This window comes from Eubalaena glacialis, chromosome 7, assembly GCF_028564815.1.
Source record: "Eubalaena glacialis isolate mEubGla1 chromosome 7, mEubGla1.1.hap2.+ XY, whole genome shotgun sequence".
Lineage (NCBI taxonomy): Eukaryota > Metazoa > Chordata > Mammalia > Artiodactyla > Balaenidae > Eubalaena > Eubalaena glacialis.
Window position 1 is genome coordinate 73,334,521 of NC_083722.1, and position 13,905 is coordinate 73,348,425.

At 50.5% G+C, this 13,905-nt stretch overlaps 1 protein-coding gene across 2 annotated transcripts in view; it reads right to left on the reverse strand.

The window, feature by feature from the left end:
- Positions 1–2,188: 2,188 nt before the first annotated feature.
- PFKFB4 (6-phosphofructo-2-kinase/fructose-2,6-biphosphatase 4) overlaps positions 2,189–13,905 on the reverse strand; it is a 36,781-nt gene continuing 25,064 nt past the window's right edge. Inside the window, exons 10-14 of one of the 2 annotated variants that reach the window (XM_061195350.1) lie at positions 9,224–9,328; positions 7,602–7,731; positions 7,434–7,496; positions 6,488–6,552; positions 2,189–4,675 (exon numbers count right to left, since the gene is read on the reverse strand). In XM_061195350.1, coding sequence (XP_061051333.1) covers positions 4,616–4,675; positions 6,488–6,552; positions 7,434–7,496; positions 7,602–7,731; positions 9,224–9,328 — 423 coding nt within the window. In that variant the 3' untranslated portion in view covers positions 2,189–4,615. Of the gene's footprint in view, positions 4,676–6,487; positions 6,553–6,932; positions 7,497–7,601; positions 7,732–9,223; positions 9,329–13,905 lie in introns of those variants that run through there. The other variant, XM_061195349.1, reaches the window with a different exon arrangement.

Genomic DNA, 13,905 nt, shown 5'->3' on the forward strand with positions numbered 1-13,905 from the left:
TAAGCTACTGGGGGTTGTTCTGCCTGTCTATTTGGTTGGCTGAAATGAAAACAGGGTCTCACTAAATGCAATTGAGATGCCAAATGCTCCCTGGTGTAATGTAGAGGAAAGAACCCAAGGCCTCAGGAAGATTCACTCATTCATTCAAAATAAATGTTGGACTGAATTTGTCAGGGACAACTCACCTTTTCCCTGAGTCCCTGGAGACGACCCAGAAGATACTCCCTTCACCAAGGCCCTAGGAAGTTCATCGCTGAGAAGTTTCCATTTGCCAGGGCTGCTGTAACAAAGTACCACACCCTGAGTGGCTCAAACAACAGAAACTTACTGTCTCATAGTTCTGGAGGCTGGAAGTTTGAAGCCAGGATGTCAGCAGGATCCATGCTGTCTCTGAAGTTGCTGGGGAATTTTGGATGAGGGGCACACCCTACTCCAGTATGACTTCATCTTAATTTATGACACCTGCAACCACCCTATTTCCACATAAGGTCACATTATGAGGTATCGGGGGTTAGGTCTTCACTGTATTAATTTGGGGGCCACAATTTGACCCATAAGTACCATAGTCACGGCTGTCCATGGGTCAGAGATTCTGGTTGGAGACACTATAGTTGAAATACCTTCTTGATTTCAATGCAGATACCAGGATCTTTGGCAGGATCCCCAGGCCCCTAGGACAAAAACTGATGGGGAGGTCAGTAGAGCCCTACTGGATGTGTATGACAAAAGAACTAGAGGGCTGACCACCAGAGACCTGACTGCAGAGGATAGGATCTCTCACCAATTTTCCAGATAAGATCAGTTCACAAACCCAGGGGCCCTTGAAGGAAGTGGGGTGGGTGCCCTGTAAGGTGGGCCCTGTGAAGACAGCCCAGCTTCATGCTGGTACTTTCCCCACAACCCTTCCTAAAGAGACCTGTAGCCATTAGCCAGGGTTTGGCAGATACCACTTCTGGTCTACCCCATTTTCCACTTTTAATAGAACAGTTTTTGTTTAAACAACAATGTGTCCAGTCCCAGGGGATGAATAATGATTGGTCTAAACCAAACATGGCAACTCGCCTTTACAGGTGATAATTATATTTTATTAATATATAATATACAATCATAGTATAAATATAATTCAAATGTTGCTGAAACCTATGTCTTTGCAACAATATTTCATTCTATCCAAATATCCTCTGATCCTACCTGATGGCCACTGTTTCCCAGCAACCCAAAATGCTACAAAATTCTTCAACCTAACCATATATAATCGCTCTTTCTAGGTTGTGGTAGAACAGTGAACCTGAAGAAAAATTCTGATAGTGTTGTATTTCATTCCTTCTGTTGTTGCTTTGCTGTTAAAATCTTCAAAACCTTCTTCAGAAAGTGCAAGGAAGCCTCTAAGGAGGTCAGGTATCCACTCCAGGAACTCTGTGCCCAGAGACAGGGTGGGGACCATTCAGCGGTCCCCCAACCTCACCTACCAGGAAGACAGTCATAGCTGATATCCCTCTGAGCCTGGGAATGAAGCCCAGGGGTTCCTGTCATCCACTGTGACACAGCCGCCCTCTGCCCTGACACACTAGGAAAGGCAAATGCCCAGCATTGTTATGTCCATGGAGGAAGACCCCTGCAACACCCCAGCCCCAGGGCAGAAGGTGTAGAAAGTCCAACAAGATTCTGAGGCATGGGGAGGAGGAGGGATAACTTTGAAGCTTGGGATTTACATATACATACTACTATATATAAAATAGATGACAAGGACCTACTGTATAGCACAGGGAACTCTAGTCAATATTCTGTGATCACCTATATGGGAAAAGAATCTGAAAAAGAATGAATACATGTATACATATAACTGAATCACTATGCTGTACACCTGAAACTAACACAACATTGTAAATCAACTATACTCCAATAGGACACGGGTTCGAGCCCTGGTCCGGAAAGATCCCACATGCCGCAGAGCAACTAAGCCCGTGCACCACAACTACTGAGCCTGTGCTCTAGAGCCCGCGAGCCACAACTACTGAGCCCACATGCCACAACTACTGAAGCCCGCGTGCCTAGAGCCCGTGCTCCACACCAAGAGAAGCCACAGCAATGAGAAGCCCACGCACCGCAAGGAAGAGTAGCCCCCGCTCGCCACAACTAGAGAAAGCCTGCGCGTAGCAACAAAGACCCAACGCAGCCAAAATTAAAAATAAATAAATAAATTTATTTTAAAAAACAACAACTATACTTCAATAAGATTTTTTTTTAAATGCAAAAGGAAAAAAAAAATTCTGAGGCATAGGAAAGGGTGCCCCTTGTCATCATCTTCCCCACGCCAGAAGTGACAAAGAACACCAGAGAATCAGCCAGCACGCTCCACCCACAGCCTTGTGCAGGCCCTCCATCCTCGACCCAGCCTCTGGTTCCCCTCTCCAGGGATGCCAATATTTGGGACCCACATTTCCAGGGACCCTACGTCTGTTTCTGTCTCAGTGGTGAGGGTCCAGCAACCTAGGTCAGCCCAGAGAAAACCCGGGCCCTGCCCAGGGCTCACTCCAGGGCAAGACGGTTTCCGCTCCAGGGATGGGTAGTCATGGGGGTGGGAGCTGGACCAAGGGTCCCATACAGACCTGTTGGGAGGGAGCACAGCACAGGGGTTTGCAGAGCGGCTGGGAAGAACCTCACCAGTGGCGAGCTGGCCACACGACACAACCTTAGATTATTCTTTTTTTAAAAAGTATTTATTGCAAAGAATGTTGGACACAGTGTGATGTGTGGCTGAGATCCAACAACATCCATTCCAGGGCGAGCAGGAAACATGTCTTCAACAGGAGCACATCAACCGTCCTGGCTACAACCGGGCAGCCAGCCAGGTGGACGGCTGCCCATGCAGAGCTGGCTCAGGGTGAGCCCTGCTGGGATCCCAGACTTCCCTCTGCCCCATCCCAGTCCTTGTGACACGTCTCCAGTAGCCCCTGGCTGCCCTCTGGACAGAGAGAAAAGGCCTCGCTGGTCTCACCTCAGCCAGCCTGAGGTCTTGGAGAGGTGGTGACATCTAGATGTACATGCCGCTGACCAAAGGGACCTGCTATGGCCAACAACTGAGCATGACCAAAAGTCACCAATACTCTGGCGGACATGGAAGCAAAGGCTGCAGTCCCCACATCCCAAAGGCAGTGGTGTGGTCCTCTGGCCCTGGGTCTAAGGGGCCTGGGGCTCTGACAGGAGATAAGTCCAGAAGGAGGGTCCTGCCACGGCTCTGTCCTGGACATCTCTCCACCCATGTCTGTCCATAGCTGCTGTGGCACTCAAGGCCGAGAGACCATCAGCCTGGGCCAGGGACACAGGATCCTGGGGCCTGACTTCACCAAGGACCACCACCTGTGGACAGCAGCGCATCCAACTACAAATCCACACACTTCCTCACCCAGCCTCACAACTTGCTGGCCAGCCTGTTCTCCCAGCTACAAAACGGGAGCCGGAACCCGCGGCCCAGCCCAACTCCCTGGGCCCAAAAGAACTCAGGGGCGTGACAGATGGCAGGCTTCCCGAGGTCGTTTTCATCAGGCTCCTGTGTACAAGAATCAGAGGCTGGGAAAATCCTGCCCTGGCCGGGGGCTGCCTCCAGCTCTGGGCTTTCCCGTGCTTAGTCCCGCGGGTAGAGGTCAACAAACGCCAGGACAGGCTTTGCAGGACCATGCAAGCTTTTCCGAATCCTTCACAGCAAATGCAGGTCCCTGCCACCAGTGTACACTCTTGTGTGGACACAGGCAGCAGTGGGCAAGGTAGCCCAGTCGCATGGCCGGGAGAGGAAGATGAGAGGGCAGCCTCTCCCTCGAGCACTGGGAAGGGCGACTCATACAACTGTCCCGTCTTCACGTCTTTCTTTACGTGTTGCACCATGAGAGCAGTTGGAGAGGGGTGGCCTTGGCTACCAGCTCCCACGAGTATTCCAGTGTAGGCATAATTGGGAACGGGTAATTGCAAACACCCCGATCCCTGCATGTTTCTGTGCATTCCCATGTGCTGAAGTGAACACACTGCTTTCCTGAGCGTCCACAAATGCAGACGCACGGACCCAAGGGTCTGGCCAGTGGAGGTGGCTGCCTTGGCGGAAGCTCTTCAGTTCCTGGCGAGGCAGGATGGGGAGGGCTCTTTCCCACTTACTGAGGCAGCAGCAGCTCATGAACACCTTACCTCTGGCTCAGGAAGTGGCCAAAGAGAGGGCAGCAGAGCCCTGGCAGGGGTCCCCAGGTCTACCCAGGCAGCTCGGCCTCAGTGGGTGGAAATATCACAGCAAGTGCTTTCCGTTTCACATTTTTGGGTTTCACACTTCACAAAGCCCACCCGGCTGGTGAGAGAGAACAGAAGCATCAGGGGCTGGGAAACCTCTCACCAGCCCGGTGCAGACGCAGTCAGGCCAAGTGGTTTTTAGCAGCAGGTTGGGCACCGCATACGACCCTGTCGCTGTCAACAAGGAAACAGGTGGGCTGGGGCAGGGATTCTGGGTGCCACCAGCCATGCATGGCTTTGAGGGTGTTCCTGTGTGGTGACTGTCACACAGAGCAGACGGCCTGGAATGACCTCGTCCGCAGAGATCAACACCTGCCCGCGGGTTGCAGTGGACGACACACGGTCACTGGTGAGCAGGGACCGTGACAAGGGCTTCCTCCGGAGGCCGAGAGATGTCTACATTCTGCACAAAATTAAACACACAGAACACTGACCCTTTGCCAAGGACAGACAGTCACCACTATCTGCTTTGCTCATCGCTATGGCCGCTGGACTCACATTCTCACCCCGAGGAGCCCCGGCCACAGGACTTAGACCCCGACCTTTCCTAAGAGCTAGGGGTCAAGAGCCTCTTGACACGTGGTGGGTGACAAACACCAGAACAAAGGTGGGGGATGGAGGACACCTCCAGTTCCTGCTTGCTCCTTGCAGGCAGGTCAGGCATTACCCAGAGTGAGGCCATCCCCGCCTCCTGCCGCAGGTCTGGGTCAGGTGGGGAGAAACAGCTGGCTGGGAAGGGGACCAGCTCCTGAGGGTGCCCTCCTCCAGGCTATGTCGGTGTGTTGGTGGACAGGTGTCAGATATGGCCCCAGCAGCCTGCGGACATCTCCTGTTCTACAGCCTGGTCTGTCCCCTGAGAGCTGGGGCACAGGGCCCCCTGCACCTCCTGAACAGCCCCCCTCCCCTGCCTCAGCTGCAGAGCCCAGTTCTGTCCACAGCCGGCTGAGTTCAGGGCATCTCAGGCCTAAGGGATGGGGGTCAGAGACTCCCCTCAACTCTGTAAGACTACGTGATCCTATGTGATCCCTGATCTTGGTGGCCCAACGGAGCAGGTCACCAATGACCTGGGCCACAGCCCAGATCTGCAGGGAGGGAAACATGGCCCCTTTGGCCACACTCCTGAGTTCACAGGGCTGGCCACTGGAATTGTAGGGGCAGGTGCAATTCTCACTGGGGGCAGGCTTCCCAAGGGCCCCTTTCTCACCACAACCTGCCCCCAAGGATGGGCCAGGACCTGGAGATCCTGCCCACCTTAAAAGGAACCATCCCAGAACCTGTGGCCAACAGAAGTTTGCCTCTCAGAAGCGCCTACCCAGAGGCAGGCAGGGTGCCTGCCAACTACCCCATGGCCATGTTGACTCCTGCAAATGGACCGGGGCACCAGCCCCTGATGCTTGCTGGGTCCAGGGGCCTCTTTCACCATCACCCCGTCAGTGCTGGGGGCCCAACGCCTTCTGGGCTTTCCTCAGCACGAGGGGCCTGTTGGGACATCTTCCCCTGAGACCTGTGTGTGCCAGACTGGGCCTGCATCGGACTCTCAGGGCAAACAGGGAAGAGGTTTACACAATGACTGGTTCTGGTGAGGGGAAGCAGCCTTAGGAAGTAGGAGGACACGTCCACACACCTCAGCCTGCGGGGCCCAAGGCCTGCACCCTGGGCAGGGACCCAAGGCCCAGCACGTCCCATTGTGGGTGGCAGCAGGCATGACTAAGGCCCCAGGAGCCTTCCTGGTGCAACAGACTCTGGGAATGGGGCCCAGAGGGGCGGTCCTGCTCTTGGCCTCAGTGGGAGAGGAAACCAACATGGCAGAAGGATCCCACACGGGCATGAAGTGCTTCTGGGCAACACTTCAAGGAGCTTCTATCTTTAACGCTGGGGGAACACAGAACAGAGACGTGTCCTTCCGCAGGAAGGTCTCTACGCAGCACCGAGACACCCTCAGCCTCTGCACGGCCCTTTCCACAACAAAGCAGGACATTTTTCACTTTTACTTTTTAAAGGTGCTCAAGTTGGACAGGTGCTCATGAGGCCTGGGCTGGTGGGACATGGAAGCGCCTGCCCCCTGTAGGCCTCTAGCCTCTGTTCTGGCCACAGCGTCACCCTGACAGAGAACTCAAGCTCACTCACTAGATGCCCCAGCTGGGCCTGGCCCTGGGTTGCTGTGTCTGGACCCCCAGAAACGTGCCCACCACCCCAGCAGTGACCCGGCTGCTACCTGAGGCCTGTCCCGGTGCGTGTTCACGGCCGCCACATTCAGGAATATGGACTCCACTTTACAACCTGCCAAAGGGAAGATGCAAATCCATTCCGCCTCCTGAAAGGCAGTTGAGCCACAGGGGTAGAAGCTTCTCCCGGGAGGAGGCCTTCGGTGCTGTGGGGCTGAGCAGACGCCTCAGCCTCACTCCAGTCCTCCCACCTTAGGCAGCCGCGGAGGCCCCGTGAGGAAGCACTAGGCAGCGTGTCAGGCCCGAGCCTCTGGGCCACTGGCCGGCGCAGGCTCGCCGAGGAGCCCGGGTACCAGGCAGAGCCACGGTGAGGATGAGCGGCCCACCTCGGGGGCTGAGGGCGGTCTGAGAAGCAACAAGCCTAGCTCAGTGAGGGGTCACTACGCTGAGCAGACCCGCACCCAGCCCCGTCTCACACACGAGGCGGGATCACCACGGTGCCAGGCGCTCAGTGCAAAGGGGGACGAGGCGATTAACACGCACTGGGATGAGTTCAGCTGCCACTGAGCTTTACAGTGATTGTCCCGAGGGCACAACCACGTGAGAGTGCCTCGTCCAGTGTTGAAGGGGAGGAGCCGGGACCCAGGAGGATAGGAAGTTGTGTGAGGCCTCTGCTGGCAGAGCCCAAGGCAGAGGTGCATATTTTCGGGTCTGGGTCCTGGGGGCCGTGGGGCTTTCTGGGGGATTTTGGAGAAACCAGTAGAAAAACCCCTCATGTGGGTGGGTGATGGCTAAGGAAGGATCATTGGGGAGGCTTCCTGTGGCCACAGGAATTAAAACAAAAAAAATTAAAAAGCAAATTGGGAAAGGTGGTGGGGTGGAAGGAGGAGGAATGAGCATCTAATGAAATTTTCAAGGGAGGGGTTTGCAGAAAATCACGGAACCCTGCAGAGAGCCCGTCTGGCAACCAGGTCAGCATGCGGGAAGCTTCTTTACCATAAGCCACAGGGGTCAGCTTCAGGACTGTGTGCAGCGGACACTTGAGGTAGGGCAGCTGTTCTGTGGACACAGACGGAGAGGGCTGGCACCAGGGATGCCCAGGTGACAGTCCCCTTCAATCTCTCTCACACACACATCCCACCTCCCCAGGGGCAGCGTCTGCACCTGCCGCCTTGTCAAGGAAGTAGGCCAGGAGGCAGCGCATCACAGCCTGGTGGCAGATGACCAGCACGTTCTCTTGCCGCTCCAGCTCCATGATGACAGGCTCGAGTCGCTGGACCAGGTCCTCATAGGACTGCAAGGGCAAGTGGGAAGCGTCCCTCAACCCAGCTCCGGGGGTAGGGATGGAGACGTTCTGGGTAGTGGGCTACCTTCTCCTGAACTCCTCACCATTCTGGGAGGTTGGTGACGACTGGCAGTCTGACAAAGGGATCACCTCCCCTATCCCAGGGCCAGGCCCCAGTAGGACCGAGAGGGCAGTGCTGGGGCTTAGCCTGCGTCCAAGGGGCCACCTCCAGGCGCATCCTGGGGCCCTTTGCTGAACTGGAGGCCTGGGCTGGTGGGATTCACATGCTGGCAACTGATGACAGGTGGAGAAGACACGGCTCCCTTCCTACCCACCGCACGTGGAGTACACAGAACGAGGCTTGTGGGGAGGGGAAGCAAAAACTTCCCAAACTTCCCAGAGTGCAACCTGTCAGAATGCCTGAGCTCCCAGGAAGGACCCTCACAGTCTGCCTGCCCTGTACCTCCCCTGGGGGCCGTGAGGGAGCCCTTGGACCAACCCCGGTGACTGGCAGGTCTAGAGCTTTTCACTGGGAGACCCAGCCCTGGGGGTTCACCCCTGTTTGCACACAGTGAGCCGTCCTTCAGAAAAAGAAAAGGCCTCAAGCTTGGAGCTGAGTTTGCCCCATGATTTGATTGGGAGTAATACCAACATGACTTGTGCCAGCCCCTGGTATTTCTGGGGAAATCCTAGATTGCTTCTTTTGGCAACTAACTTCCCTACCAATTTCCCCCCTGTATTCTCAACTTTGAGCAGCCAGCTGCTTTGTTTCTTTTTACTATTATCTGGTTTGGTTCTAAATCTGGGCTCTCCCTCACAGTATGATGTGGGGAAATATTAATGCTACCCGAAGCTGTCCTATTCCCGAGGACAGCACAGCATAGGCACCTGTGAGCCTGGCATTTGGGCGGGGGGTTTCTGCATGTGTACATGTATGTGTGTATGCAAACCTGTGTGTCTGTGGGAGGTATTTTTATTTGGCCACTGCCCCAGGTCACGTCCTAGAAGTGGGAGATACATGAGTCAAAGGTGACACTGTTTCTACCTGGGGCCTGGGCTGAGGCGAGAGCCAGTCTGAGGGGAGGTGACAGTGCAGGTGACTTATGGTAGCCACGACTCACCTGGGGAAAATGAATCCCTAGGTCTGGATTCAGGGCTAGGGGTGGTGTCTGGAGCTGCAGGGAGGATGGGGTCACCCTATGACACTTCCAGGGATGGGGAAAGTAAAGATGGGAAGTGATGGGAAACAGGGCTCCAGTAGGCCTCAGGGTTGGGATTCCTGGGCAGCACTGCTCACCCACCACCCAAGGAGGGGCCTGCAGCCTGGGCCACGGCTGAGAAGTGGTGGAGGTGACACACACACCCAGGCTGTCTACCTCTGAGGCCAGGCCCCTCCTGCTGCCCACGGAGCCTCTGCAGAGCCCCTCGGGGCCCTCAGTCACAGGCGGTCCTCCCAGGCAGGCAGCAGGTGGCTGGGACTAAGCCCCCATATCCCACCTACCTCCCCCTTGGGGTACCGGTACCGGTACTTGTCCTGGTCTCGCAGGGCAAATTCCAGTGGATAATGATCCTGAATTTCCTCGTAGGTCATTTCCTCACAGACGCCCTAGGGAGACACCGCAGTCATCACACCGCCCACACCAGGCCCAGGGATCAGCCCTGTGTCAGGGGGAGGGCATTCCTGGGCCACTGGGCCTCTCCCAGCTGGGAAGAGCAGGCACCCTGGGAACACTAAGCAGGGGCAGCCTCACATTTGGAAAAAGCTATCACACGTCTTTTCCACCCACCCATCGTCCATCCATCCAGTTTATGCCATAAAAATAAAAACAGAAATGTTAACTATGTGTCTTTTCTAATGTGTCTTTTTGTCTTCTGTGCTATGGAAATACTAGAGCAGAGTATGGATTATTGCACAGGCTATAAAGTAAGATTTCCCTCGTGTCATTCAGGATACACACACACGCACAGCATAGAGTATCGTATACAAATGCCATTTTAAAACAAAACAAAAGAGCCCAGAAAAATGTGTGGACTGACCGGTGTCAGTCCTTCTAAGGCTCAAGCCAAGAACCAGCACACAGGAGGTGCCCAGAGAGGAAGCAATAAAACGCCCGTAATAAAAAGCTGCTGGACTATTTACAATAGCCAGGTCATGGAAGCAACCGAAATGCCCATCGACAGACGAATGGATAAAGAAGATGTGGTACATATATACAATGGAATATTACTCAGCCATAAAAAGGAACGAAATTGGGTCATTTGTAGAGACATGGATGGATCTAGAGACTGTCATACAGAGTGAAGTAAGTCAGAAAGAGAAAAACAAATATCGTATATTAACGCATATATGTGGAACCTAGAAAATGGTACAGATGAACCGGTTTGCAGGGCAGAAATTGAGACACAGATGTAGAGAACAAACGTATGGACACCAAGGGGGGAAAGCGGCGGGGGGGTGGTGGTGGTGGTGTGATGAATTGGGCGATTGGGATTGACATGTATACACTGATGTGTATAAAATTGATGACTAATAAGGACCTGCTGTATAAAAAAATAAATAAAATAAAATTCAAAAAAAATATGTGAGAAACTATAAAGTGGGGGTCGGGAGAACAAACTGTGACACTACAATTCATAACACACACAATAAACAAATTATTCTGAAAAATAAAAAATAAAATCAAATAAAAAGCTGCTGGTTTCTACCTTTGTCCTCAGGGTTTTTTTCCTAGACAAAGCCTTGGGGGCAAAGTTGTCTATTAAAAAGGAAAGATGATGAGGAAAATTTAAACCTATAAATGCCTATATCAAAAAAGAAAGATCTCATATCACTAATCTAATCTTCTACCTTAAGATACTGGAGGGACTTCCCTGGTGGCACAGCGGTTAAGAATCCGCCTGCCAATGCAGGGGACACGGGTTCAAGCCCTGGTCCGGGAAGATCCCACATGCTGCAGAGCAACTAAGCCCGTGTGCCACAGCTACTGAAGCCCACGCGTGCCTAGAGCCCGTGCTCCGCCACAAGAGAAGCCACCGCAATGAGAAGGCCACACACCGCAATGAGGAGTAGCCCCCGCTTGTCACAACTAGAGAAAAGCCTGTGCGCAGCAATGAAGACCCAACGCAGCCAAAAATAAATTAATTAATTAAAAAAAAAAAAAGATTAGGGGGATTCCCTGGCAGTCCAGTGGTTAGGACCCCATGCTTTCACTGCTGAGGGCCCGGGTTCAATCCCTGGTCGGGAAACTAAGATCCCACAAGTCACAGTGTGGCCAAAAAAAAAGTGATTAGGGTGATGGCTCAGAAGGAAGTGAAGGACAGTAGAGAAAGCCTCTATTGCCTTAGAGAATACGTATATTAGCACGAACAGAATGTTGCTAGAAATATGAATGTTTAGGGATTCCTCTGGAGGTCCAGTGGTTAGGACTCTGTGCTTTCACTGCCGTGGCCCCAGGTTCAATCCTTGGTCAGGGAACTAAGATCACGCAAGCTGTGTGGCGCGGCCAAAAAAAAAAGAGAGAGAGAGAGAAAAGGCAATCTTTATCATAAAGCAGCAGAGAACTTGGCTGAACTGTGTTCTAGTGTGGGCAGCTATAACAAAAAAGGCAGATAATGACAAGTGATAAGGAGGATGCAGAGAAATCAGAACCCTCATACACTGCTGGTGGGAATGTAAAATGGTGCGGCCACTTTGGAAAACAGCCTGGCAGTTTCTAACAAGCTTAAACGGAGTTAACATGGGGGACTCCCTGGCATCCCAGTGGTTGGGACTCTGTGCTTTCACTGCCAAGGGCCTGGGTTCAATCCCTGGTCAGGGAGCTAAGATCCCACAGGTCACACAGCACAGCCAAAATAAAAAAATAAAACAAACAAAAAAACATAGAGTTAACATATGACCTAGCAATTCCACTCCTGGCTATCTACCCAAGAGAAATGAAAACACGTCGACACAAAAACTTGTACGTTCAGAGCAACATCATGCCTAAAGCCAAAAAATGGAAACTACCCAAATGCCCATCGACTGGTGAATGGATAAATAACATGTGGTATATCCATACAATGGGATATTATTCGGCAATATACAGGAACAAAATACTGATACATTCTACCACAGGAGGAATGAAATGTCCAGAATAGGCCAATCTATAGAGACAGAAAACAGATTAGTGGTAGCCTAGGGCTGGGGGGAAGGACTGGAAGGAAATGGGGGTATGGGTACAGGGTTGCTTTTTGGAACAACAAAAATGTTCTAAAATTGATTGTGGTGATGGTTGCATAACTCTGTGAATATACTAAAAACGATTGAATTGTACAATTTAAATAGGTGAACTGTATCATATGTGAATCATATCTCGACAAAGCTGTTGTTTTTAAAAAAGGAAAAATAAGACAGTAAATTGTGGATTGGGCTAAGAAAAAAATCACAACATTAAAATAGAAGACTAGCCCAAGGCTGTTTACCAGAACAGAGGAAAGAACAAAGATAAACATGGAAAGATGACTAACAGATCATAGATACTAGGATAGTTTCCAAACTAAAGATAAAGAAGGGAATCCAGTGTATCTAGGAAAATAATCAGATTAACCTCAAAGGAAAAAAAGATCAGGGCTGCTAAGGCTTCTCTGAAAAACCAAATGCTACAGCCATATCCATGCCCTTGGAAGGCAGACACCAGACCCCTAACCTGCGTCAGGGAGCTGCTATTTGCACGAGAAAGAAATCAGGGCTGGAAACCTCCTGTAACTCCCACCAGCCACAGCTGATGAAAGCCCACAAAATGGGTTAAATGAGCTATAAAATGGGTCACAGAAATTGCTTACTCTTTTGAAAGAGTTCATCAATTCTAAAGAAGAGCTACAACAGATTAAAAAAAAAAAACCATGACGCTATACTCTGCCCAATTACAGTTAAAAAAAAAAAAAAAAAAAAAGGGCAGAAAGGAAACAAATGGAAATAACACATCCTCATAATTCCCAACAGAGTCAAGAATTATTTTCCAGTTACTAATTTTGATAAGTATATTTTAGTTATTCCTTTATTTACAAGCATTCTGCTTAAGAATGTTTTTGAAAAGCTGTAAGGTAATGACTACTGGAATAAAAACACTGCTTGCCTTCCAAATCACAGAAAAGATGATGTTTATACAGAAAAAAAAAAATGAGATGAAGAGAAATCTGCAAGGTACTGGGGGAAAAAAAGGACAAAGATAGCAATTGTAATAATAAATATGAATGGGTTTAGATTCCTAAATGAAAAAAGCTCTCAGGCCAAAAACTAAACCAAAGATATGTTCCTTTCATCTAAAGAAATGACAGAAAAAGGTTAAAAATAAAAGGGAGTAGGCATAACAATAAAAACATGGACAAAAAGCAAGGATGCCAAATTAAAACCAAAGTGAGATACCACCTCACACTCATTAGAATGGCTACTGTAAAAAAAAAAAAAAAAACAGAAAAATAACAAGTGTTGGCACAGATGTGGAGAAATAAGAACACTCGTGCACTGTTGGTAGGAAAGTATAATGGTGCAGTTGCTATGGAAAAAAGTATAGCGGTTCCTCAAAAAAATAAAAATAGAATTACCATATGATCCAACAATTCCACTTCTACATATGTACCAAAAAGAAATGAAAGCAGTGTTTCAAAGAGATACTTATATACCCATGTTCATAGCAGCCCTATGCACAATAGCTAAAAGGTGGAAGCAACCCAAATGTCCATAGATAAATGAATGGATAAGCAAAATGTGGTATATACATACAATGGAACCATAGTCAAGCTTAAAAATGTGATTCTGACATATGCTACAACATGGATGGACCTTGAGGACATTATGATAAGTGAAATAAACCAGTCACAAAAGGACAAATACTATATGATTCCATTTATGTGACATACTTAGAGACAGAAAAATCATACAGACAGAATCAAAGAGACAGAAAGTAAAATGGTAGTTGTCAGAGGCTGGGTGGGGAGGAGAAATGGGGGTTATTGTTTAATGGGTATAGAGTTTCCATTTTATAAGGCGAAAAGAGTTCTGGAGATGGGGACTTCCCTGGTGGTCCAGTGGGTAAGACTCCGCACTCCCAATGCAGGGGGCCCAGGTTCAATCCCTGGTCAGGGAACTAGATCCATCATGCATGATGCAACGAAGATCCCACGTGCCACAACTAAGACCCCACA